The sequence below is a fragment of the Cryptotermes secundus genome, unplaced genomic scaffold, assembly GCF_002891405.2.
Source record: "Cryptotermes secundus unplaced genomic scaffold, Csec_1.0 scaffold782, whole genome shotgun sequence".
Classification (NCBI taxonomy): domain Eukaryota; kingdom Metazoa; phylum Arthropoda; class Insecta; order Blattodea; family Kalotermitidae; genus Cryptotermes; species Cryptotermes secundus.
This window is the reverse complement of record NW_019739973.1, coordinates 95078-123012: the sequence shown is the minus strand read 5'-3', so window position 1 is coordinate 123012 and position 27935 is coordinate 95078. Positions and strand designations below refer to the sequence as shown.

At 36.8% G+C, this 27935-nt stretch overlaps 1 protein-coding gene across 7 annotated transcripts in view; it reads right to left on the bottom strand.

The window, feature by feature from the left end:
• The window catches only part of LOC111872221 (diacylglycerol kinase theta), a 138013-nt gene that overhangs the window by 53731 nt on the left and 56347 nt on the right, over positions 1-27935 (bottom strand). For 4 of the 7 annotated variants that reach the window (XM_023865886.2, XM_023865884.2, XM_023865890.2 and 1 more), the window contains exons 3-5: positions 20865-20967; positions 18633-18853; positions 11285-11456 (exon numbers count right to left, since the gene is read on the bottom strand). In XM_023865886.2, coding sequence (XP_023721654.1) covers positions 11285-11456; positions 18633-18853; positions 20865-20967 — 496 coding nt within the window. The remainder of the gene's footprint in view (positions 1-11284; positions 11457-18632; positions 18854-20864; positions 20968-27935) is intronic. The other 3 variants (XM_023865885.2, XM_023865889.2, XM_023865888.2) reach the window with 1 other exon arrangement.

The following is a 27935-nucleotide window of genomic DNA, read 5'->3' as shown; positions in this document are numbered from 1 at the left end:
GCAAACAAACTAATATTTCTGGATCTGGAGAAAAGTAGCAATTATATAGCTTTAAAGTTTTTGGAATATTTCATTGTTGATTTACAAAGGAAAATTGATGAAGTATGTATCCTAACTTTCTAATACACCCATCATACTTTGCACTGGAGAAGTTGGTATACTTCCTTCATACTCATGAACTCCTCCCTACAAACAAATTTTGGCCTAACAGGTTTCTTCTTGTTTTCCTCAGTCCCTCTATGCAAATACTGAAGTATCACTTTAATACAGGATGTGATTACTTATAAATAATACCTATACTGTTAAATGAAACTAATTAAGGCATATACCTTGCCAAGATCTCATCTGTTTACATTTTATTTTATGTTACACTGTAAAATATGGTCTAATTACTAACTTTTAGAGGATTTCATATACTTCATATATAATATAAAATAATATTGTAAATCAAGCAATGCTCAAAAAGTAGAAGCATATATGGAAAAATAAAATAAATATATACAAAAGAAAACCTAACACTTAAGACAGTGAGACACAGATATATGACAAAGCTTAAGTTATGTAACTGTTAACGTATGATTTTCAGAAAACTCATCTTCATATTTAGGTGTATTTTAAAAATTTCTAAAAAGTATCTACTGGTATTAGTTTTTCATACCCCACCGACAACCAAACTTGGTAATATACCCACATACTAAATTTAATCAAGCCATTTTTGGGTTGTTATACAGTACTTCTACTATATGAGTAATACTATGTTTAATTTCCATTCACTTTAAATAAGTTTATGATTCACCATTTTCGGGCATACTTGCATATGGTTAACTGGTTCAGAGAAAGAATCACTAAAAAATTAATAATATCTAATAAGTGTGAACAATAAAGAAAAATGTCTAAGCTCCTGTAATGGTTTTTACCCTCAAGCAAAGAATCAATAAATAGGAAGCTGAACATGGTGAACATCTTGCCAGGATCTGAGTCCTACTCATCCAGCCTTATTACTACAACTTCTAAAGAAACTGTTAATGTGTTAAATTGTGCATATGAGTAGCTTTATTTGACATTCTACTGACAGTGTCATTAAATAGGACATACATAAATAAATGATACTGATTTATATGTAGTTTGCAATGGTTCCTCATTTACTTTTTTTCAGCTTGGTAAGCATTAGCTATGCAAACAACATACTTACATCATATGCTAAGTAACAGTCACTTGATTACTTAAGCATCTGTATCGAATATTCAGCAACTGAAAAATATCCAAATATAACTTTAATTGTTTTTTTTTTCCTTTCAAGGCATATTTAAATATATCTGATAGTGAGTAAAATATCATACTCTACCATATTTCTCAAAAGTAGCCCATAATATTTGTCTAAAATATTTTAACTTTCATTTAAAGGGAGGACGGGAAAGCTAGTTCAGATTTTCAAAGAAAGTAAAAGCACTGACTAGCTGAATCAGTCCAAAACATCACTATGTTTCATTTCAAAGAAACCACTAAACTAAACTGTAATCAAAATCGTTTGACAGGTACTAGCTCATACACAGATGTACAGGCATTCAAAGTTTGTTATCCTATTCCTCCACTCTGTAAAGAATGCACAATAATAACTGCAGCCACTGTACCCTAGTTAAACTAATTTCTTAAGATAAAACTACTAGCAGGAAGTCAGAACCTATAAATTAAACAAAGATCTGTCTCAGCTATATTCATCTGCACTAATCCCTCATCTTCCACTGTCAAACTTGACTCCATAATTAAGTATCTAAATAACCATATGATGCCACAGCAAATACATCAACCTAGCTGAATTCTAGGTTATGTTTTAATCTGAAGAAAAAAAAAATGTGGTCCTTCTTCAAAACTCTATCAGCAAGGCCCTCCTCTGATTCAATTACAGTTATAATTGTGAAAGAATGTTAAAAGTAAAGGCAATTTTAGAACTGCTCAGAAATGATGACAGCATTGAAAAGTGTGGCAAATACTTATTGTATTGTAAAGTATTGACTTGTCCTATATCATGTACAATGATCCATGGATATGATATGAAATAAATAAATAGAAATAAATTTACACAAGGTGAACATTACCTACTTTGCAACTAGATGCTTTTCACTATCTTTTGAGTAGTAATAATACCATAACACATTTAGTATGGATGTTCTAATGACAGAATGCACAAAAGAATATGATGACCTACCATCCAATTTTGATGGTCAGAGTATGTGAAAATTATGGAAATTTATAAAAGGATGACAATTCAATATGCTGATGACTATATGAGTGAGAACATTTAAAATATATTGATAAATTCAAAGGAAGGTATATGCATACTCTGGGGAGGCATGTATTAATGCTTACTAAGAAGGACAACAAAAAAGTTAGCAGTAATGAAAATGTATCTAAAATGAGTAGAAGTCATTGAAAGAAGAGGCATGGCAAAGGCTTAAGGCACAAATGAAAAAAAATTGTATTCCAACAAAATCAGGGAACTTGTGGATTCTGGATGGAATGGACAAAAAAAAAGGACACTGATTACATACAAAAAGATAAAATATGTCTAGTGCCTGTGTGATTATTTTATTGAAATGGCCCTCAATTTTCTGCCTACCTTCATAATACAGACACTGATTCATTTATTTTTGCAAACCTTTGTACAAATATCATGATAGTGGAGCCCACCCATCTTGGCCTATCCAATCTGTTGTCAACAAAATAAACACTTTGACGGCATGAACTTTATCAGTAGAATTTACAGTAAAGCCATTCAATGCAAGATCTTAAATTTCTGTACAGTGGTAGATTACTGAAAATTATTACTGTTTAGACAACTTTTCAGACGAGTGGAAAATAACACCATGAAGACACAAAATATGTTTGTGTGATCACAAATGATGTAATACTTGTGAAATCTGTAAAATGGTATTATACACTAGCATTAGGGATTCTTCTTTACAAGCTGAGAGCCACTAAGCTACTCAAGAAATTCTTCGCCTTCTAAAGAACCTGACAGTTCATTATCATGTTCACTGGTGCCCAGTAGTGGTCTCTACCCTAAACCAGATGAATCCAGTCCATATTTTCTGAGAAAAATATTGTCACATGATAGAGTGACTTTATATGGGGATGGGATTGGTAATTGGTTTGATTGCACTTATTCAACTCGATACTACACTTCACAAATCAGTATCACATACAGACTAGTGTTCTCATTCAGTTACAGTCTCCACCAATCATTTATTGGTACCAGCTTCCCACAGCAGATATTCCCCTGAGTTCTGAAACTATCTCTATGCCTCAGCTATCAGCATCTAACAGCAATGATTCATAATGACTGAAATTCAGCAGTCCCGTAACTGATTGTTCAACCAACCAACTCACTTCACTCCACTGTACTCACTAACTGAGCTGAGCTCAGTTGGTTGGGTCATACAGCCTCGGAGCAGATGACAGAGAACATGACTTGCAACACCTCTTCTATTGTGTGAAGTGGCCGCGTACATGACATGTTCCTCTGCTACATGTGTATGGGCCATTACCTAGCAATGGGTCTACATGCTACATTTCTCCCTCCTTAAGGCTATTCACCTTGATCAGCCTACAGGTGTACCACCATTTCTTCTTTTCCTGAGGGCTGTGCTTGTAACACATGTGAACAGTCTCATCTTCTTTTCATGGTTCATTTCTCACAGTGATTGCTCTCCAACTGCTCCTGCTGCTCCTTCCTTAAGGCCACTCATTCTGAGCAGCTCCCTGATATGGTAAATGCCAGTCCTGATGTATCACCATGAACTTCTATGTACAGTTCCTATCTGGAGAATTCTGAGAGTGGCCAAAGTTCCTACATCTCTGGCTCTTAAGCTGCTAGTAGTCCCTTCTTTCATTTTGGAGGGAGCTGTCTCCCTTCACAATGTCCAATCACTCCTTTCCCATAACCCGATCGAAATCCTGACTACTCACTTCACGACCTCCAGTCTGAAAGGCCACCTGATGGTCTTGTTGAATGCCCTCTTGCTTCTTAGACATAGCTGCAGTCTTAGGCCTTGATCCCTTACTTATGACATTCCTAGTATGAAATGGCCCCTGGTCAGATTTTTCCACTCTTCTCCAACTGTTGGTCCTTTATGGCTGTGCCCCTTATGCCGTGCTGTTCCTGCACTGCAGATCCTCTGTCCGGGGGCAGCAGCCAACTCCTGCCAGAACCCACTGTTGCACTGGGGTCAATTTCTTCAGCTGTCAGCAGCATCCTGTAGCTAGATGTCAGTCCCCATATTTGTCCACCAGCTCTCCCATAGTTTCTAATGTGGCCCCTTTATTTGAGATTTCCTGATGCTTTGTTACGTCCTGCAGATCCATTGTGGTCATTTCTTCCATAACAGTATTGCTTTCGGCTTTCCTGGGTTCATGACCAGTTTCTATATTGACTTCATTTATTCTCAACTGGCTATTCCATTATCAAATGGCTCCATGATTATCCATCACATGAATCACAATCCAACAATGCACACATCAGTACAGTCCAATAATTTGGTCAATCCAATCCAACCATTTCTGACACCAATTTCCATGTGTATTTATTTATTTATTTTAAATTCAATAAATTCTTTTTGGCCAATCCTAGGATGTAGAACAAGTCACTATTAAATCAAAACATACACAAGAACAGTTCATAAAATAGAACTCAGTCACATACAGAACAGTCTTAAAACGAAATTATACAGTGATAATCAAACCACAAAAAAGTGGAAATTGTTCAAGTTATAATCAACTGAATTACAACCTGTAAAAGCTTACACAACACAACCATAACATATACATTTCACAAAAGTTCAATATTAAGGTATACTAAGAGTTAAATTAACAAATACAAATATAAAATATGATAACTACATATATCTTATGAGATAAAATAGCTGAAGATCACATTATAGATATTTTCGGTTCTAGTACGGGTACTTATTAATACAGGCAATCAGTTGAGCACCTCATATCCAGTAAAATGTACACCTGTCAGGTAAGATGACAGAAAAGACAAAGGTTGAAACAACATAATAGGTTAAACATTAAAAACCATACAAAAGGTATCAATATTACCGTCTCTGTCATCCTTGTATTGAAAATATTCATTTATAGAATAAAAAGAATGATGATACAAAAACCTCTTCAATATCAATTTGAAACATTTCTCATCATTGGCCAAATTTTTTACTGACTGAGGAAGATGACTGAAAACTTTAACTGCTGACATATACGCTCTATTGTGAAATTTTGTTATATTCACTATAGGTACATATAGGCTGTGCCATAGCTCAAGCGGTTAGTCGCTGGCTTCCCACTGTGGCAGCCCGGGTTCGATCCCGGGGCGGTGCTGGGGCAGGTTTTGTCTGAGTATTTCGGTTTCCCCTGCCAATCTTCATTCCACCGAATTCTGCATCATCATAATCACTGGGGAAAGGCTACAATAGGTCAATCAGTGGCCGCTGTGCTGAGTGAACACAGTTGGACTGCACCCCCCCCCCCCACTAAGCAAAAATTAAAAAATTATAAAAATAGGTACATGTAAGTTACTGTAATCTAGTGTTATATTTATAAATCTCATTATTTATGTTAAATAAATATTTATTATTAACTATATATAATAGTAAGGAATATATATACTGGGAATATAATGTCATTAGTTCCAATTTCATATAAATTTCCCTACATGAATCTCTTGGTTTAGCATTCATTATATTTCTAATGATTCTCCTTTGCAAAATAAACACCTTCTTAGCATAAGAGGAGCCATCCCTGAAGATTATCCCATAACTCATAATAGAGTGTATATGAGCAAAATAAATTAGCCTTAAAGTTTCAAATGATACTATATATTTTATATATCTAAGTGCAAAACATGCAGAGGATATTTTACTGGTGACCATATCAATGTGCTGTTTCCAAGACAGCATATCATCAATAATCAAACCAAGAAATTTAGTTTCCGATACACTGGGGATAAATGTCTGATCATAATTAATATGGGTAATGATATGATGTTTCGTAGATCGAAAAGCCAAACACTGAGTTTTACCAAAATTGAAGGTAAGCAAATTGGCATTAAACCAAGGGTTTATATCTTGGAAGGTCTGATTAAGAATTGTTTCAAAACTTGAATTATTTGAATCAGCAACTGTAATACTAGTGTCATCAGCATACAATACCATATTATTATTTTTATTATTGTGGGTAAACAATTAATATAAAACGGGCAGCAGAGGTCCAAGAATCGAGCTCTGCAGAACTCCATGTTTGATTATTTCCCACTTGGATATTTTATTACTATTATTTGTACTGACCGGTACAACTCTTTGACGTCAACCAATTAAGTATGATTTAATTAATTTTTTGAAAGTACCTCCTATTCCATAAAATTCGAGTTTATCCAATAACATTTCATGATTGACACATTCAAAAGCCTCTTGCAAATCACAGAAAACACCAGCCACAACCTGCTTATTATTCATAGCTGTAAGAAAACTATCTAATTGTGAGAAGGTTTCCTTCTCGGTCAAAAGCGGAGTGCCAAATCTATACTGTTCAGGAACAAAAATACATTCATAGCTGTAAGAAGACTGTCTAATAGTAAGAAGGCTGCCATCTCAGTCAAAGATGAGTCCTAAATCCATACTCTTCAGGAGCCAAAATATCATTCACTGCAATATGTGCAATTGATCTCGAGAAAATGAGTTTTTCAATAATTTTTTAGAAAGAAATCAGCAATGATATAGGCCTGTAATTGGCTATTTTTGTATGTTTCCTTTTTTAAAATAAGGCTTAACCAAAGTATATTTTAATGTATCTGGGAATACACCAGTACTCAAAATAGCATTATAAATATATGTTAATGGTGTAATTATGTATGGAGCACTCAGTTTAATTATTCTAATTGAGATGTCATCATACCTTTCTACAATTTTTTCAGTTTCATGAGTAGTGGCACATTGCCAACTCATCTTTGAAAACGGTGATTATACAAGAATGGATGGATTTCATGCAACCATTAAGCCGCGATGGGGGGAGGCATAGAGCGGGGGGCTGACGGTTGGGTCGGCAGGAAAATGCAGTTTCAATTGGTAACATGGAGTGGTCGGGTGCACAGCGTGCGTTCGTTGTAGAGATGTTTTTGAAAAATAGACAGTATGTGATCGCCACTCAATGAGCCTTCGGCACTCATTTCGAGCTCGCACGTGGCGATAGGATCCCTACTCGGAACACAATTTTGTGGTGGGTGGCTTCATTTCATACCACAGGTTCAACCTTAAAGAAGAAATCACCTGGACAGCCATGGAGCGCTCATACACCTGCAAATGTGGATGCAGTAAGGCAGTCAGTTGTCCAGTCACCTCAACGATCAGCTTGCAAACATGCTGTTACTCTGAGATTATCCGACGCTATGGTAAGACACATTTTGCATTCAGACCTTAAATTTCACCCCTACAATATGGCAATTGTGCGAGAACTTCATGCAGGAGACTGGGAGAATCATGTTAACAGTTGCCAGCATATTCTTGTGAGCATGCCCCTTACTGCCGTTCTGTTGACCAGTGACGAAGCCCATTTCCACCTATCCAGCTGTGTAAATAAACAGAATTTCTGGTATTGGGCAGGGACCAATCCTAAATAACTGCACGAGAGACCTCTTCACAGTGAGAGAGTAACTGTTTGGTGTGCTGTAGCAGAATTTGGTGTTTGGGAGCCTTACTTTTTTGAGAAGGACAGCCGTGTAGTAACCATTATTAGTGCTTGTTATGTTGAAATGTTACAAAATTTCCTGCAACCGAGGCTGAACGAGCTTGCTGCTGATGCTGAGGACATTTGATTTCAACAAGATGGGAGCACTGCTCACACTGCGTGACTAACAATGGATCTCCTGAGAGGGCTCTTTCCAGGGCACATCATCTAGCATTGTGGTGACATTCCTTGGCCCGCATGTTCACCCAATCTTACATCCTGTGATTTCTTCCTTTGGGGCTATTTAAAGGCAGAAGTTTACAAACATCGACCACGTACACTGGACAAGCTGAAGACAGTGATTCAAGAAGAAATTGCGGTGATTCCACTAGATATGACAGCGAGAGTGATGAATAACTTCAGAAAACGCCTTGACGTCTGTATCAGAAGCCAAGGACGTCATATGGATGATACTGTATTCTACAAATAAGCTACATGTATTGGAAAATCTGATGGTAACAATAAAATTTGGATTTGATGAAGCCTTAAAACTTTACTGCCCTGTAAAATCCATCCATTCTTTATGACGCACCATGTAGATAGGATTCAGATTGGTGACCCTGATTTATGGACCACTTATACACACAACTCATAACTACAAGTAACTATAATGGCCTCACTGGTTTACACTCTCCAAAGATCACTATAACTGCAGCACACATAAAGTCTTCTATCTTCATAGTCTTTTCCTGGTAATGGATCTTGACACTGTCCTCTGATTATATCCTTACTGTCTGGAGAATATCCTACAACTGAACTAAGCTCTAAACTTCATCACACTTGTAACCCCTCAGCACAGACTGACAGAAAACACAGCTCTTCTATTCTTGTGTGCATGTATGTTGTGGGCATTGCTTAACAATGGCCACTGTTTACAGAGTCACTGATTAGCAACAGGTCTACATGCTATAATACTGTGTGCTTTTGTGGTCTCTTCAATGAATGGTACATGCCCTGCAGAGTCAAGAATTTTCTCTTCTCTATGTCGTCCAGACTGGATCTGCAGTCCACCCAACCTCCCGTCTAATGGGTACCAGGAACACTTTACCCGGGAATAAAGTGGCCACTGTGTGGAGATGACCACCCACTTCCAGCTAGTGCCGAGGTCAAGAAAATGTGGATCTATACATCCAATCCCCCATATGCCTTCAAGAATAGTGCTTAATTAGTTAAGCACAGGGACTTTACCTTACCTCTCTTAATATTTTCGAAGGATCTATTGCTTTTCATTGTGTATAATTTTGTCCTGTCTTCTGGTTACAAGGCATCAATACATACTTAGTTTTCTCTGAATTTACTCCTACAGTAACATCTTTACTAATGTCTATTAGAGCTTGTTTTTTTTTACAGCATTTATATTTTTTTTACAAAAAAATTACTATCATCAACATGGACTAAAAGTTGATTTCCCATTCAATTTCAATCCCTCCTGCTTTTCTTGGACCTCCTTGGTATATTCTGAATCAAAATTGAAAATGGCAATGAAGCATCTCCTTGTATCAGATCACTTACTGGGAATACAAGTGCTACTAAATCCTACAGGTCCTAATGCTTCAAAACCCTAAAATGCATCATAACACAAGACAAAGTGTTCTTATACTTGTTTCATTTACAGGGATATTACAGAGTTTATGTGCCAAAAGCCTTTCACTGGTGGGTCAAGTTCCATATTATCCTCACTGGTATTATTTTTAAACTAAGATGTAGTATATGTTTTCCTTCAAAATCCAATGTTCAAATACTAACTAATAAGAATCTACCAAACTAAAGAAAACAGAATTAATGTGTATACATTCTAGATACTTCTATAACTTCACCAATTTTGATTGTACATCAACAAAATGTCATTATATCTCAAGACTAAACGACTAATCAGTCAGAAGTTAAACAGTGCAACCCTTTCTTATAAGTGAATTTAATAATGACTTCAGAAACCAATATTATGATAAGCAAAACATTACCATAACTACACATTTTCATTTCTTCTTGTGAGATAAAACAAAACATAATCATGCAATGGTGTCTGCAAATTTCTTAAAATAATTGAATAGAATGTCATGATTTACAGAATAAATTTAACTTAAATTAAAAAATAAACAGACCATGCAAAATATAGTGGTGTATAGATTTAGAATTAAGGTATAAACACAATGTACATACACATCATAGCTGAAGCCCTAACAAATAAGGCAACAACATATCAACATGCATGGCACAACTGTGGGATACAGACAGAAATGCAGTGGCAGGTTTCAAGTACACTCATAAGAACAGAGCATGCATAAAAGCCACAAAAATGACTTGGTACTCTAATGGATTAGTTGTAGTTTTAGCCAGCTCAACTTTAAATGCCTCTTCATATGGAGCTGATCAGATGAGTTTATGTTTCAGTTCCTACTGACAGTGCACAGAAGTGCAAAGTTGACAACCAATAACACTACTGGTGGACACAGTGATAAATATAAATAAGTGAAAAGGGGATAAATAACTTGTTTGACACATGATTTAAATTTAACTGATACTGATGATCATATCCAGTATATTATTCCTTAAATAGTGTCTACAAATATCATAATTTAGAACAGCTGTTAACAGAGTCATGATTTTAATTCCTGTTGAGAAGTATGGGATTACAGTGTTAATGTACTATAGAAAGATTACAATTACCTTACCTCATTCAACGTTTCCAGGTAAACAGTCATACAAACAGTATCAAAACCTTATAGTTTATTCCAGACTACATGTCACCCATCAGGTGCAACATACAAATATATTTAAAATACACATTGTAATGCAATGAACAATATATACATAAGTAAAGGTGTAAATACTATCAATTGTCAGACCTGACTAAAATTTTTACATGATCATGTATATTAGTAAAACAGTATCTTACAGTTTTCTCACACCTTTACTCAAGTATATATTTCATTACTCGCTGCATTACAATGTGGATTTTTAATATATTTAAGTGTCGCATCTGATGATGACTGCTAAGAGGCTGAAACATGATGTGTGGAATAAACCATAAGGTTATGATACAGTTTGTGATGAATAACCCAAAAACCTTCAATGATGGACACAAGCAGGATGCAATCTCACACACACACAAAAAAAATCTCTTCACCTTTTCCTCATGAGTAAAATCATTAATTGAGGAAAGGTTGTATTTCTACTGTATATCATTAATAAATATGTTAAGAAATGACATAACCAAATGTTTGTTTTTCAGTATTTTACACTTCCTATCTTGGACACAAAAATGTTACTTAATTTTCATGAAACAGTCTGGCACTGATTGCGCAACCTGTAGCTATAGATCTGGCAGTAGTAATGCTAAGGATTTGCTACAATATGCATATAAAAGATATGAGATGCAGAAAATAACATAAATCTGATGGTGGACTATCACTGTCCAATGATCCACTGCAGTCACCACAACTATATTGTTATTATCACAACATTCTTTGTTTTTGTCATCTATATGTTAGTTGACAGCAACACTTACGGCATGAATACTCACGGGACATGGTCTCTCTACGCCGAACCTGCACCCCAATGATGGCCTCCATGGGCACCTCAGTGCGAGGTATGCTGACAGCATGGGGGGGCAGGTAGATAGGTTCCAGATTTCCAAATGTACATTCTCCAGTGATCTGCTTGTGACACACTGCATGGGACTGCAACAGGATAAAAGCTTCTGACACAGCCATCTCTCTCAAACTTACCACATTAAACACAAAACCCTTTAGAATGATAATTCTGAATATGAAGATTGCTGAATGAAATGCAAACAAAGATAATTAAATCTTTCCTTACCAAAGAACTAACTATGCCAATGAGGTAGATATGTGCTGCTACACATGCCACAATCTAATCTTCCAGATGGCTGGAGGATTATCTTCTAATGTTTCTAGAGGTTATATAGCATATTATGAAATGGGAAGATGATTATTAATGATAAACAGGTAAGGATTTGTAATGAGGAAGTTATGGAAAATATTAAGATTTCATCCAGCATTTGCTTCTAAAGAAACATATAAACAACCTAAGTAATGATCAACTTTGTTTCAATCAAGATCTGGCAAAGGAAATTAAAAGTCACTATGCTAATATTCTGGCTCTTATCATTACCGTCTGTGGGTATACAGCACATTTTCAGATCCTTTCCTTGTATCAACAAATAAAAAACGATTTCTTTAAGCCAGGAAAAAAATCTTTTAGGATGGAATCCTAGAATTCCATACAATACAAACAGTATTTTGCACCATTTGATCATTCATCACACAAATGAATCATTTTCACAGTTTGAGAAATGATATGGCACACAAGCAATGGGGCATCTCATGATTCTGAGGAAATGAAACAGAGAGTGTGGAAGCAAAATGAGGGCAATGCAGTACTGATAAGCATTCAGCATTAGAATTAAAATTTAAAGGAAAGAGACCAAGCCCAGGACAAGGTTTAGCTAAGCAATGGAAGACATCAAGTAAAGAGGAAATAGTTGGCAAGAAATTGAAGAGGAAAGACTATGGAAAGAAAGAACTGTAGACCTTTGTGCAAATGATGCTAGGAGGAGAAGAGAAAGACATGCCAGTATGGTGGTAAAATAAAGGAGGTTACACTGGGTTACAAGTATCTTTAAGACAGAATGGAGAATAAATGCCCACAAAATTTTGGTGAGGAAACATCTTGAAAAGCAGCCACTTGGAGGATGCCTGAAAGGATATGAAAAGGAAGGGGAGGATAACACTAAGATGCTCCTTGTGAAAAAGGTGTCTGAGAACTACGTGTATATATATAGCTGAGCTGTAGCTCAGTACCAAACCTTTGTGTTCTATTCTAAGAAGAATGAGCAATTAAACTATAAGCAAATTATATGCAAATAAGTTGCCCCAAACTGTGTTCCACACAACTTTGGGGATCTCAGATAAGTGACTCCAAAGAATACTAACTTCTGAGATGTGACACCATGCATTATGACTAGGGACCGGATTTTAATGCAAATGCATATTTATTTCTTGCAACCAGAAAGTATGCTAGTTTCAATACATGTATGAATTACTTCATTTCTTAAATTTTGGACAGGGTTTGATGATGCATATAAATGCATATTTTGCCTGTTTTATGAACAAGCATCATATTTTCGAAGATCTCTATTTATACTGCATATTTCCTTTCTAAAATGTTTATCATATATATTTTTTAATTTTATGTTCAAATTTCCAATCAAGGTCGTGTGTATAAAATTTTTCTTTTCCGTATTAGACTATGTTGCATATTTGACTTAACATTTTGTCATGATTCATGTTTCTGATGCGATACCCAGGATGGGACTTCCCCGATCCCTGTACATGTAACTTGCCTCATCCGCGTACCATCAAAGTGGTCGCGAAGAGATTAGTCGGAAGCGTTCACATGCAGCCGCTATCAACGTAATACTATTCAACCGAGAAGGGACTTCACTTATTTATTTCCGAAGTCTCCATGTGGTTCGTTACGCTTCTTCATTTGAAGCTGGGGGCCATTCACATTAGTGGTGACTAGTCTGTAGTTAAGTTTGTTTAGCTTTCTGTACTCATGCCGAAAGTGAAAGTAAGTCAGAAAATTAAAATACAGATGTATCAGTGGGAGTTCAAAGGAGAGATGATAAGTACGGATAAGGAAGTTCTTTATTGCCCAGCATGTGAGAAAACAGTTGGTTGTGAAAAACGCTTTCAAGTGCTGCAGCATTTGAACACTAATATACATAATGAGAATATTAAAATTAAATCCATGAAAAGTGCTCCTGTTCAAAAATTGCTTAGTGAATTTTCTAACAATAGTTTTTCACATTTTTCCTTTGACTTATGCGAAGCCTTTTTAGCAGCAGATATTCCACTGTGGAGACTAACCAATCCTACTCTGAGAAACTTCATAGAGAAGTAAAAACAGTGCAAAGTGCCAGATGAATCTACTGTGCGCAAAAATTACGTGAAGCAGCATTACAATTTTACAACTGAAAGCATTAGAGATAAGATTCAAGATAATTTTGTGTGGGTATCAATCGACAAAACACAAGATTGTGAGGGACGGTTTATTACAAATTGTATAGCTGGATTCCTTAATGAGAATGAACGATCTACCCCATATCTTCTTGCGGTAGAGCAATTTGAAACCACAAATAGCTCCACAGTTTCCAAATTTTTTATAAATTCCATGAATTTACTATGGCTGAATGGCATTCAGTATGAGTGTGTATTGCTCTTTGTGACTGATGCCGCAAGTTATATGATAGAAGCTGGCACTGCTCTTAAAGTTACATTTCCAAATATGGTACATCTGACTTGCCTTGCCCATGGGTTGCACCATGTTGCAGAAACAATTCCTGCAAATTTTCCTCTTGTTGACATGTTGGTGTCTTCTGTGAAGAAGGTATTTGCTAAAGTACTACACAGAAAAGAAGCCTTTAAAGCAGTGCTACCGAGCGTTCCACTTCCGCCAGAACCAATTTTAACATGCTGGGGCACATGGCTGTGTGCAGCGAGTTATTATACCGAACATTTAGAAACAGTTAGGAATGTCATGAATACATTTGATCCCAAAAGTGCAGCATCAATTCAAATTGCCCAAGATGTAGAAAAAAACGCAGAACTAGAAACTAATCTTTCCTATATATCTGCTCACTTCTCTCATCTTCCATCCGCCATTTCCTCACTGGAGGCAAGCAATAGCAATACTACTTTGTATCAGTCATTAAGTGTGGTCAAAACCACTGTTTCCAAATTGAATTCGGTTTCTGGAAGAGTTGGTGAGGTAGTAAAGGCAAAAGTACACAGCATTCTTTCAAAAAATTCAGGATATGAACAAATCTGTGAAACTGAAGAAATTTTAGCCGGTAAACGTACTGAAATGCCAAGTAAAAAATCACTAACAGTGGAGCAAATAGCAGCTTTTGTACATGCGCCCCTAAGTTCCTGTGAGGTGGAAAGAAGTTTTACTCACTATAAGGACATCTTACGAGACAATAGCAGGCGACTAACTATGGAAAACCTAAAGCATGTAGTAATTGTGAACTGCAACAGAAGAGAAGTTGAAAGTTTGGAGAGCTAAATGTGAGTACCATTGGTTTTTTAAATTTGTAATGAAATATGTTGGCTTTGTTGCATGATTTGTATTTAAGCATAGCTTTTTATTGCAAGTGAATCATTCAGTGATTACATAAAATGAACTTAAATATTGATTTGTTGGTCTTAAAATAATGTATGTGTAAAATCAATTTTAATATTTGGTATAAATTTTCATGTGCATATTTCAGAAGTTTTTCATGCATAAATGCATACATATTTAAAGGAGTATTAGGGCATAAAAATCCAGTCCCTAATTATGACATAAATTTTCAAATATTTCATAGTACTGTACTACCTCCATCTTCAGGTCAAATAGCAAGCCAAGCAAGCAAGTAAGCATACTGACTACATAACTTCACATCCCAGATGATACAGTAGTATTCTTCATAATTAAAGGGTAATCCAAGTTTAAATTTTGCGCTATTTGGGTAGCTTGTTAACAGATGATGGAAGGTGTACTTGTGAAATTAAATCTAGGATTGCCATGGCAAAAGCTGCATTAAGCAAGAAGCTTTTTACTAGCAAATTGGACTTAAATTTGAGAAAGAAAGTAGTGAAATGCTACATTTGGAGCATGGCTTTGTATGGGGCTGAAACCTGGACACTTAGGGCAGTAGATCAGAAACACCTGGAAAGCTTCGAAATGTGGTGTTGGAGAAGGATGGAGAAGATAAGTTGGACCGATTATGTGAGAATGGAGAAGTGTTATTTAGAGTCAGTGAGCAGAGGAATATCCTACACGAAATAAGAAAACGGAAGGCTAATTGGATTGGTCATATCTTATGCAGAAACTGCCTCCTAAAAGAAGTTATTGAAGGAAAGACAGAGGGGCGGATAGAAGTGACCAGAAGACGAGGAAGAAGACGTAAGAAGATGCTGGATGACCTTGGGGACAGAAGAGGATTTTCTCATTTGAAGGAGAAAGCTCTAGATCACATTAAGTGGAGGAACTGTTTTGGAAGAGACTGTGGACCTGTTGTCTGACAGATAACTGATGAATGAATGAATACAAATCACAACAATGAAGAGCCAGCACCCTAGCATTACTCCAAAGATTGAGAGAAAAGCAGAGACCTTTCTCTCAATAATTTTATTTACAGTCCTCTGATTTATCATTAGTGCACAGGATGATCAAAAGAATTTTGTAATATCAAAAATATGAGCCTGAGAGTCTTGAGATCCTATTTGTGGCCAATTCAGGGCCATAACAGAACTGTTATATTGCTGTATTGACCTTATGACCTTATACAAAACTCAAACTTGCTACAGGAACAGACAAATAGAAACAAAATTAAAAATGTGTACTCTGTATCAGAAATCATGGAGTTCCCACATGCATTCTCTGCACTCTTATATTTTGAATGCCCCTAGCTGTTACAAACAGATTTCATGAACGCATTAAGTGTCATTTCTTTATTTATTTTCGTCTTGGGAGGAACTTCAAACATGCTGCATAAAGCATCAAAGGTTCACACCATGTTTCTTTTTTATAAGTTACTAATTTAAAAATAATATTTAATATGGAACTTGTAGTCATGTGTATCAATCTATTTCCACACCAAATTTCAGATGCCCAACTCCATTGGTTCATTACTTACTACTGTAAAACCAAGAGATTCCATGCAGCCTCCCATTCAACTATGGATAAAGTAGATATAGGATAAAGCTAGCCAATACAGAATGAAAGTTAAGAATGTATGAAGCTTTATATACACAACTCTATATACCTTCATGGTGTGGTGCATAGGGACAACTTTATTTCTACCTTTGCCAATGGCAATTATATACAATGGCTCAAAAGCCTTGCAGTATGTATTATTCTCCAACAAAGAGATGAGGCAAATGTTGTACAGACTTGGTCAACCTTGACCATTCTGCTGTTCATTTAGACGCAATGAGCTTCACTGTACCAACGACAACAGTAACAGCTGTCCAAAAATCATTCAGTTTGCACAGTGCACATGGGTGGGCCTAGGTAGTTGCCTTGCCTTCTCTTCATTACAGAATTAATTATATCTTGTAAATACAATGTGAATTTGGGGAGATGAAGGTTAACATCAGTTGTGTTTTGTACAGAAATTATAAATCAAATTTGAATTCAGTGTAGGACAAAAGCACTGGGTACCTCCAGGATACGAGTTAGATCTGTTATATTCTCCTATCCAGCTGTCAGAGAGAAGAGTTCTAGCTTCTGGGTCATAACACTACATTTTATAAATGAATATTTTCAATACAAGTATGACAGAGACGGTAATCTTGACACCTTTTGTATGGTTTTTAATGTATAACTTATTATGTTGCGTCAACCTTTTGTCTTTTCTGTCATCTTACCTGATGGGTGTACATCTTACTGGATTTGGGTGCTCAGCTGATTGCCTGTATTAATAAGTAACCATACTAGGACCAAAAATATCTATAATGTCATCTTCAGCTATTTTATCTCATAAGATATGTGTAATTATCATATTTTATATTTGTATTCCTTAATGGATCTATTTTATCTCATAAGATATATGTAATTATCATATTTTATATTTGTATTCATTAATTGATCTTTTGGTATACCTTAATATTGAAATTTTGTGAAATGTATATGTTATGGTTGTGTTGTGTAAGCTTTTACAGGTTATAGTTCAGTTGATTATAACTTGAACAATTTCCACTTTTTTGTGGTTTGATTATCCCTATGTACAATTTTGTCTTAAGACTGTTCTGTATGTGACTGAGTTCTATTTTATGAACTGTTCTTGTGTAGGTTTTGATTTAATAGTGACTTGTTCTACATCCTAGGCTTGGGCAAAAGGATTTATTGAATTTAAAGAATAAATAAATAAATAGTCCACTGAAAGAATAATAAACTTGGTTTATTCTTCAACCCTGAAGGTAAATGCGACATATTCCTCCAAAATATCAGCCAACTTTCAACAGACTACACAGTGTTATATACTAGAAGACAGACCTCTTCATAAACATTTCCGTGAGAACCTCATATCTTACTCAGTCAGACAGGTTCATATTAAGCTTAGTGCTCCAAATCAGAAAGCTAATTCAAGTTTCCTAGGCACATTATACAATGCCACTAGAAAGTCATAATAATAACAGTAGTAGTGGTGGTGGCAGCGGCAATGGCAATGGTAGTAGTAGTAGTAGTAGTAGTAGTAGTAGTAGTAGTAGTAAGGAGGAGGAGGTGGATGAGAAGTGGCAGCAGGGCAATGCCATAAGCAACAGTTATCAGTTATAGAAACTCCACACTCTTTATCATCACAACAGCTAAAGCAGTGACGGTCATGTGTGCAGCCTCAACTTACTTCCCAGAAGCATACTAAGAAGTCAGAACACATAACAACATTTGAAATGCTATCAGCTTTCAGTCCAATATTGAGGTCCTTTCCTCATGTCCTGGAGTAAACTCACTACTTAAATACTTTTTAACATGTAATGATTTTAACTATTTATGTATTTTAGAGTATGCATTACAAAATATTAATTAAAACTTAATGTGGTCAGACTTGATTTTCTGTATTCATAAATGTGATCACAGCACATATCATGTTTATGAACATGTCAATGTCAATTTACATCTCTTTATGAACGAACAATGGCAAATGGCTCTGCTCTTGAAGAAAGCAAAGCTAAATTATTCTGAATGTGGCAACAGCAAATATTCTGTTCAAAAATATAGCCACAACAAATTTTTACTGGCAGATCACTGATCTAGAACAGCTGAATGCAAGCAATAATGCTTACCGTCATACCACACCATTCACAACGAAACCCTGCTAAGCATTCCGCTGACCAGCAAGTCTTCTTACACACAATGCATTTAGAATTGCTAGGAAGGTTGCCTTCACGCCAGTGATGCTGGTGATGCACTAATGACAGATCCTTGTCTGGCAGGTACGTTGCGTTCTCCTTGCACTCTGCTACGGCAAAATCCTGGCAGTCTGTATGCACATAGTACTCGCATACTGGAAAAATAAGAGATTAAGAATTTGTAAGTAATTCAGATGACAGAAACTGAGGAAGTGAACAAGGTATGTATATAAATATTTAAATTATACACTGAAAGCAATGATCATGGTCAAGGTGCAGTTTTGGGTTCTGAAAGACTAGATTTTCCTGGTTCCTATACCATCTGTCTACCAGTGGATATATTTATTATATTTCACAATTTCCAAATTTCATAAGTTTCAAAAATTATTTTCATAACATTAAAATACTGCACGTTGATGGTATATCATTATTTACCATTACCTTAATAAATCTGCAAACAGTTCTGAGAGATCTATTACCATACAAAATTTAAAGATCTTGCACTGACTAGCACAGGCAGTTTCCACCTTACACTGACATAGTAGGTAGGGCTCAGTTTGTAAGACCACATGACAACTGAGGCCCTTCCAATAGCTCAGTTACTGAAAGTCAATTAAGGAAAACATTATGTACCAGTTCGTCGCTAAGGTCTGATTTACATTCCAACAGCCTGAGTTTCTTTTTAATGAACCCTATACTCTGTATTTCTGGGACCTTACATTTGGGTGATTATCCAATTTCATTCCTGTATACAGTCATCAAGTGAAAAAATAAATATTTCACTTAATAGTCAACAAAATGCAGTACACATATGCAAAAGTTCAGCAACAGGTGTGAGGAATTCATTTTTGAATCTTTCAATTAATTATACTGTTACATGTATTAGGGATGTGTGACTGATTGCAGAGTTTTGAAATGGATGATTGGATTTACTGACCTCATACACTCAATTCTTAACCACAAGTAATACAGCACTATCACTAATCTACACATTTTACAGTTCACCATTACACAAACTCTGGGGTTCTCAGCCTTCACTATCCTGGCAATGGATTTCAGCATAGTAATTATACCAGTCTCACTGTAACTGCAACCCACATGAAGTCTTCTTCACGCAGCCTAATTCCTTTCTGACCATTTCTTCTCAATGAACGTTGATGGCCATCTCAAGGGGCTCCCTCAATTCTATCTCAGCTGGTCTCAGATCCTCAGTACATAGCCTCGGGTTGGTTATAACAGAAAATACCGTTTCCATCGTTATAGCTCAACAATACCTCAACTGCTGCTTGTTTATTCATTGCTGAGAGAACCTGTTTACCAAGTTGAAGCCTAGTAATGAACGTCTACTCTAGCTCCACTATTCCAGCTTTCAGGTGTCATGTCACATTATATTTAATATTCTGAGTATAAAAAATGACATGTTGTAACAAGGATTTAAGTATTTTTACATCCATGCACAAATGCCTAGAAGCTGACTTATTTTGCATCAAGTGAAATCCACAAATTCTCAGAAAGGCCAAGAAAGGTATGGTATTATAAAGTCTCAAACCTATGTTGATGCTCCAGGACTCTAACCAGGACCCAAGGATTTTCATATGATAAAGTAATTAGTCCTGTAGGTGGATCCCAACACTTTGGAGCAATACAATGCCTCCATCTTCAACGTTGAAGTGTGTACAAACAGGAAATAACAGTTTGGTCACTTAGATTCATGTCAGGTGGGAGAGGTCACAGAACTTGAACCAGGCCAATATGAATGGTAAAGAGAAAAATGGTCCACTTCAGAGCCACTAAGAACACAGAAACTCCCATCTAAACAATCGCTGCCATGAAAACCTCGAAACCTTAGATTATAAGAAATTTTCTATTACAATTTCAGCTGAAGAAAGTTTTCTATGACATCTGTTGAATGAAATGTAAGGCATATTGAAAATTCAATTCCAAATTGGCAAAAATCTGTGGAATATTACAATATTATAATACCCAAAAAGAAATCTTTGTAAAAATCATAAAACTGCTTCATTAATCTCCAGCTTTTCGTGATTTTGTTTCCACTTGATTCATCGCCAACACATCACAAGAGAAACAATGTGTATTTTTTGCTATAGGCACACATCAGAGGCAAAGGAGCATACAAAATTAGCTCAAAGGCTGCTACATACTTACCCTCACAGTGGATGGATAAACTGTCATCCAGTCTTTTGCGGCAAACGTTACAGAACTTGCGTTTTTGGTGTGTCTGCTCGGACCAGCAATGTGCCACAGGATTCTGAAACACAACAAGCCATTTATTTATAAGCAACACTTCATTATTAGCCCTATAATTCTAAAGGATGACTTCCATTTCTCCAGAATACAAACTGACTCACTGAAAATAAAACCTAATGATTCAACAGTATTCAACAGATTCATATCCCGCCACTGGACATTATCCTGAATAAGACTGAACCCAGTTCACAATATCATAACATACTCTACATCTTCAAGACCCACTTTAATATAATCATCACATCCAATTTCTCAGACTTTTCAAATGGCTGTTCACCAAAATCTGCATTTATTTCTTCATTCCCCTTATTAATTTTCTTCCTGGCAAATTTCCCATCAAAAATCTGCATGTCTTTTGTGTTTCACTTCAAGCCCATTACTTCCTGAATTAATTGCACTTACAGTGTTAGGTGGCCTGTAACAGTGATAATATTTTACATTCCCTATTTACTTCAACTCATGGTGTCTGACCACAGTATTTCCAGACACAGTTCATATTCTGCACTCAAAATATGGGACTATGGGATTCAAGACCTCAAAAATCTGCCTTGTCATGCATTGTATTGCTACTTCCTTGCATTATAAAGGAAGGTTCGTCCACAATCTTACATGTCAGTTATCTTTGTACATAATAAATGTTATGTCTCTAGCTGCATTAATTGATGACATGCACACCCAGAAAGGATGAGAATGGTCAATGGTGAAGAAGACATGACATAAAGAAGGGTTATATTCAGCTTTCAATGACTCAAATATTGTCAACATATTTAGAGTTGACTGGTAAAATAGGGCTAGGTATTTTACTGGGATGCACAATGTACAGTCCAATAAATATGTCTGATGAACATATGGTGGGAGACCAAAAGCAAAATTGATAAAGGTATATGTTACTGACGGGGACACATGGTAGTATAGTTTGTTGAGGCACTATGTTACCAGCTGGAAGGTCATGGGTTCGATTCCTGATGAGGCCATTGGATTTTTTAATTCATTCAATCCTTACAACTGCACTATGGCTCTGGAGTCCACTCAGCCTCTAATAGAAATGAGTACCAAGAATATTCCTTGGGATAAAGAACAGACAGCACGTAATGCTGATGACCTCACCGCCACCTGTGCACGAACTATCATAGAAAATGTGGGAGCCTCAAAGTCTCACAACCCTATGGGCCTTCATGGCCTGTTACAGGGACAGCTTTACCTTTTTTTTTTTTTTACATTTTACTGACAGGAAAAAGAATATATTTGAGATGAATGAGAAAGTGCTGGTGAGGACAAGATATGACCCATGCTGCAGTACAGAGATGAATAAATCACATCAGTTCACCGCTTATTATTACGTTGAAACGCAGATCCATATTTTGTGTATTCCCAACTTCTTATTTTACATTTCAATGACTTTAATAATACCGTATTACTTCGAATATAACCTGCACTCAAATTTAAGATGCGTACAGTTTTTGAATGTGGGTTTTATGAAAATTAAAACAGAAAGTTGCACATTCATCAAATTAAGATGCACCTCAATTTTTCAATGGGGAAGAAATGTGTAAAACGTGCATCTTATATTTCATGTAATATGGTATTTATAGAAGATTTGAGGCTTTCACGGCGGTGTGTATGAAGAAAGCAGTCTTCTGGGATTTGGCACCGTGTATATGTGGTGTTAACCGACGTTTCGGAGGAACGTATCGCCTCCATCTTCAGGGTAGAAGAAAAAATATAAGAAATCTGCAAGTGAAGAGACCGTGAGAACCAGTAAAAGCAGACGGTTAACACCACATATACACGGTGTCAAATCCCAGAAGACTGCTTTCTTCATGGTATTTATACATTTCTGAAGTTCTGCTACAGAAACTGAAAGTAATGTAACTCCAACAGCTTATGCAGCTGCAATATTTATAATACTATTGAAAGCAGAGACTTTAGAAAGATGAGACTGGTGTTACAGTCACTGGTTTGTAAACTACTGACTTCAATAAGCAGTTCCAGGTTGCTCAATATTCACACATATCTGCATGTCAGCCAACACTATACAATTTCTGAAGTCAAAACAATGGTTTTAAATAGTCCAGCAGTACCTCAATGAAATTAGTGAAATTAAAAAAGCATGACATTATTACAAGGCTTTTTTTTTCATTGCTAGTGGGCTGGGACTTGTACTGCAGCCATTTCTGGCCTATTGTACCAGCCCCAGATGATAGGTGAGGGTGATTGTGGAGCAATTGGTGGAATGAAGATTGGCAGGGGAAACCGAAGTACTCAGAGAAAACCTGCCCCAGCGCCACTTTGTCCACCACAAATCCCACATGACCAGACCCAGGACTGAACATGGCCTGCCACGGTGGGAAGCCAGCGACTAACCGCTTGAGCTATGGCACGACCCTGCTAGAAAAACTGATGTGGTGCCCTGACCAGCAGCATTAAAGTCTTCTTCATCAAAACCATATCATCATTTTCATTATTTATTTTTATTATCATTCATCGACCCATTCAGGTACATAACCATTTGATACAGAAAATGTCAGTAGATTACATTGAAATATTTACATAAGATTGTCTTAACATGAGATAAATAACAATTAAAATATATGTAAGAAACCAATGAATGCAAACTAAAACACAAAGCTATAATCACTGGGATACCCCAAGATCAAATTTATTATTCCTATCAAGATACTCTTCAACAGCATAAAAAGGGTTTTTTATAAGAAACTTTCTCTATTTATGTTTAAATTTATTAATATCATGTGCAACTTATTTGATACTGGGGGGCAGAGAGTTGAATAATATACTCCTTTCTGAACTTCAGTCAGACTTACTAAACCAGAAGTGGCTGCAGTACAAGGGACTTAGTCCCAACCCACTAGCAATAAAAAAAAAACAGACTTACTAAAGTAACATGAAAGTCCAGTTTTTGGTGAGTATTTATTTTATACAATTCAATATTTGTTCTGAATAAATCCTTATGCTTTACAACAAACATAAGAGTTAAAAAAACGTATTGGGAGTAAACAGTTAAAATTCCAAGTTCACTAAACATTTCCTTACAGGAATCCTTTGCGTTAGCTTTCATGATAATTCTTACAATTCATTTCTGGGTTATAAAAATATATCTACTATGTGGCAAATTACCCCAAAACATGATACTATAACTGTCATAACAATCTCCCTTATTATTCCCATTGTTTAACCCTAGATGTCCAGCAATGGATATTACAGAACAGAACAGAACAGAACAGAACCTTGTATATTTCCTGCAGGGCATAGGGGCAAGTTAATGTACAAGCCGTCTCTGCTGTCATGCACCATCCCGTGAAGAACTACAGGGGAGTGCACATAAAGCACAACCATTCTTAACCCAAAACCTAGATGGAGCTTCAAGCTGACCATTTTATCTCTGTGGAAAGACACCAAGTGACTAATGAACAGGAGGTTGAATGGACCACACAGCTGGTCAGGCAGTAATAATAAGAAAAAAAAAAATGCCAAGGGATGAATTTTGATAGAGGCCTGCTTCTTCCCTGATTCACCATAAGCAGGGATAGAGACCAAGCTCAACTTTTATAAAGTGAATGTAGCTCCCATCTTCATATGGAAGTAAAACTTGGGTTAAGAATAAGAAAGGTCAAGCTGTCCCTTTACTTAATTAAAGGGAACTCCATGAAGACATACAGATGAGTGGAGGTATTACTCCACACATTCTTAACAAAAGCAGTAGATGGAGGTGGGTAATTAGCTTCACACAAAATTCAAATGGTGTCTGAAAATATTTAGGAACTATTCATGTACCAGATTACACAAAATGAAAACTATAGAAGAGAATGCACAAAATGGAAGAACAGAAGGCTAGAGAGAAATACGGTTAAACCACTTAAACAGAATCAACAATGACACGTTCCCGAAACTTGCACCTCACTGCACGCCAACCACATACAGAGATGTAGGGAGATAATTTAAAAGAGATGCAGTCTAATCAGTGTAGGACATAAAAGACGAAAATTAGTTTGCCATACAGTTAACCCTATCAGACTCTGAATACACAACTGTTTGGAACATGTCGCAGAAAAAGGAGAGATGATGATGTCACAGACAACAAGAAATTCTGGGAAGAATTTACAACTACTACCTTCACTTACATGATGTATTCTTGTATATAGTCAAGCCAATGAGCGCTAAAACTTACTAATTATATAATCACTGAGCCATTTCCGTGCAAAATTTTCTCTCACACTAATTCTGATTACTGGTGCATTAAATTTGTCATACAAAGACAACATTTTGCACCACTGCCATGTTCTTAATGTTAACATATTAAACAGTGCTTAATAAAAGTTGCATATTTTTCAGAGGTCTACACCATCACTCAAAACAACAGAACCCCGCATTCAATAGCGCTGGTATCGGTCCCACCTCAAGATTTTGCATGACCACCACATTGGTATTACTGATGGCAAGAAATTAAATTCATATGGCGTAATCGCTAGTGGCGTGGTATTCACACGAAGCTTTATTAAATTCCGTAAATTGGTGCAAATATGTCAGAAATGAATACACAAATAGGATACCATAAGCCTACGTTTTTCTTATAAAAGAAAAGGCTAAATATCTTAACGTTATCGTCAGGAATTCAACTCCGTCCAGTTCACAGTGAGAGGAGTTGTTAGCTTTAAACTCTGGCCCCCTCATCCCTTGCTACAGAACCCAGTATCCACTGGACTCGAATTTAAATAGAAATGAAAGTCGCCATGGAGAAAGGTTGACAAAAAGCAGTGCCTTGGAGCTCCTGCCATGAATCGAAAGTCTGGTCTTCCAGCTACCACTGGTTGTCATAAAGTATGCTCCTAAATCACAGTACGAAAGAAAATTGAACTCACAGGTTAAATCAAGAGATTCAAAAGAGCAGAAAGTAATATGAAACATACGCGTTAGCACCGTAAATAACAGTTATTCACTTTTATAATTTGGCAGAAGTAATCTCCCCGATTTCGTTCTAAGGCATGCATATATTATCTTGCCCGCCTACATACTTGAATCACGGGTTTGAGTCCCACGCGGATATTTATCTAGGAGACGGGATTGTTGAGTTGGTATAGCAACAAAGTTATGGGGTGGATAACCGAGAACTCTGGGTCCGATTTCCAGCAGGGACAACAGATGTTTTTCATCACAGCGTCCAGACCGGCTTTGGGGCCCACCCAGCCTCTTTGTCAGTTAGACAGCGGAGGCTCTTCCCTCGCGGTAGAGGTGCCAGGCGTACTCTGACGACTCACTTCCATCTGGGCCGATGTTAAGAATAAGTGGAAGTGTACCTCCAACCCCTCATATGTTCTCAAGGCAAGATGCTTAATTACGAATATGGACAACTTATGCGGAGAGGCCGTTCGATCAAGTCCTCCTACCATTTGTTTCAATAACTGACAAACACTGAAATTAATTATGAATTGGCGCGGGCCAATGAACCTAGTTTACTCGTATAAAGGAAGATGTGGAGGGGAAGAAACTCTCTACATCTGTGGTCTCGAGGAAGGTTAAACCACACTGTGGTCAAGTGGTCAAACTGTACCTATAGAATAGTTACAAAAATATTTACAAAATTGAGAGCCCGAATAGTTCAGACGGTATAGCGACGGGCTATGGGCTAGGCAGCCGAGGTTAGATTCCTGGCAGGGGCAAGAGTTTTTCACTTCTCCAGATAGCTCTGGGGCCCATTCAGCCTCCTATCCAATTTTTACCGCTGACGTGAAAACGATCATTCACCTCCATCTAGTGGCGAGGTCAAGAATGCTGGAGCTGCTACACCTCCATTCCTAGATATGTCTTCATGGCATTGTGCTTAATTAATTATACACTGGAACAACTTTATATTTTATCTGCAAAATTTTGAATTGTAACTAACTGATAAAGACGATCATATCTGGCAGGTTATGATGGACTTGACATAACGGTACTCGGATGAGGGAAAACAATAAATACACACTGAATTTTGGTAGGGAAACGTCAGCTCGACCACTTCAACGATTAAGGAGATTAAGGGGCAATATTAAAAACGGTCTTGCTTAAAATGGATGTTAATATGTGAACGGGACTGAACTGGCTCAGGATCATATCCGCTTGAAAGAAGCGACGCTGAACCTTTGGGTTCTATTAGCAGTTAATGACTCACACAGTCACTTAACAGATAAGCCTGCATTTCATATGGAACCATGCCGGAAGAAGGCCCAGTCACCTCTCTGGGTCGCACGATACTGCGGTATCCCGTCCCTATGGCAACAACGCATCAGCTTTTGGATCGATGGGAAGAAGAGAAGCTGTGAGAGACAGAGCGGGGTGGGGTCTCGCTCCTGTTGCATCCACTCGGTCAGTCCGTCACTCAGAACGCCATCACACACAGCTTCACCCCAGTCACTCCAAAAACCATCATCTCATAATTACAAACACTAGCAACTGGAATAGCGTATTTTAATGTTCTGAGAGATTGCACTGATTTACTGAGTGCCTGCTTTTTTAACAACGCTGTTTCACCTACACATGTCATTATGGTGTCAAACGAGATGGGACCGCGTTCATGTATGGCGAACAGACAAGGGTCTGGGGGGGGAAGACAGTGGACTATTTTAAAATAAGAACTTTGTATTTTTATGGAAAGGCAACCACGGAAAACCATTAAGGACAGCCAGCATGCGGTACAGATTTCTGTGAAACTTCGTTTGAATAGCATGTCGCTGGACGCAACAACAATATGGCTCCTGGAGTCTCTACACTGAACAATACCAACACATCGACGGTAAGAACATCAACGTCATTCAATATAGCCTTTAAATGTTGAACAGTAATAAACATAGGCGAAATACATAAGCCTGATTACTTTTATGTCTTGATTTCAGATAAATGGAAAATAGCAGCATGGCAACAGCCCGAAACATTTTGGTTTCATAACGTATGAATCACTGTAACCTGAAACAAAAA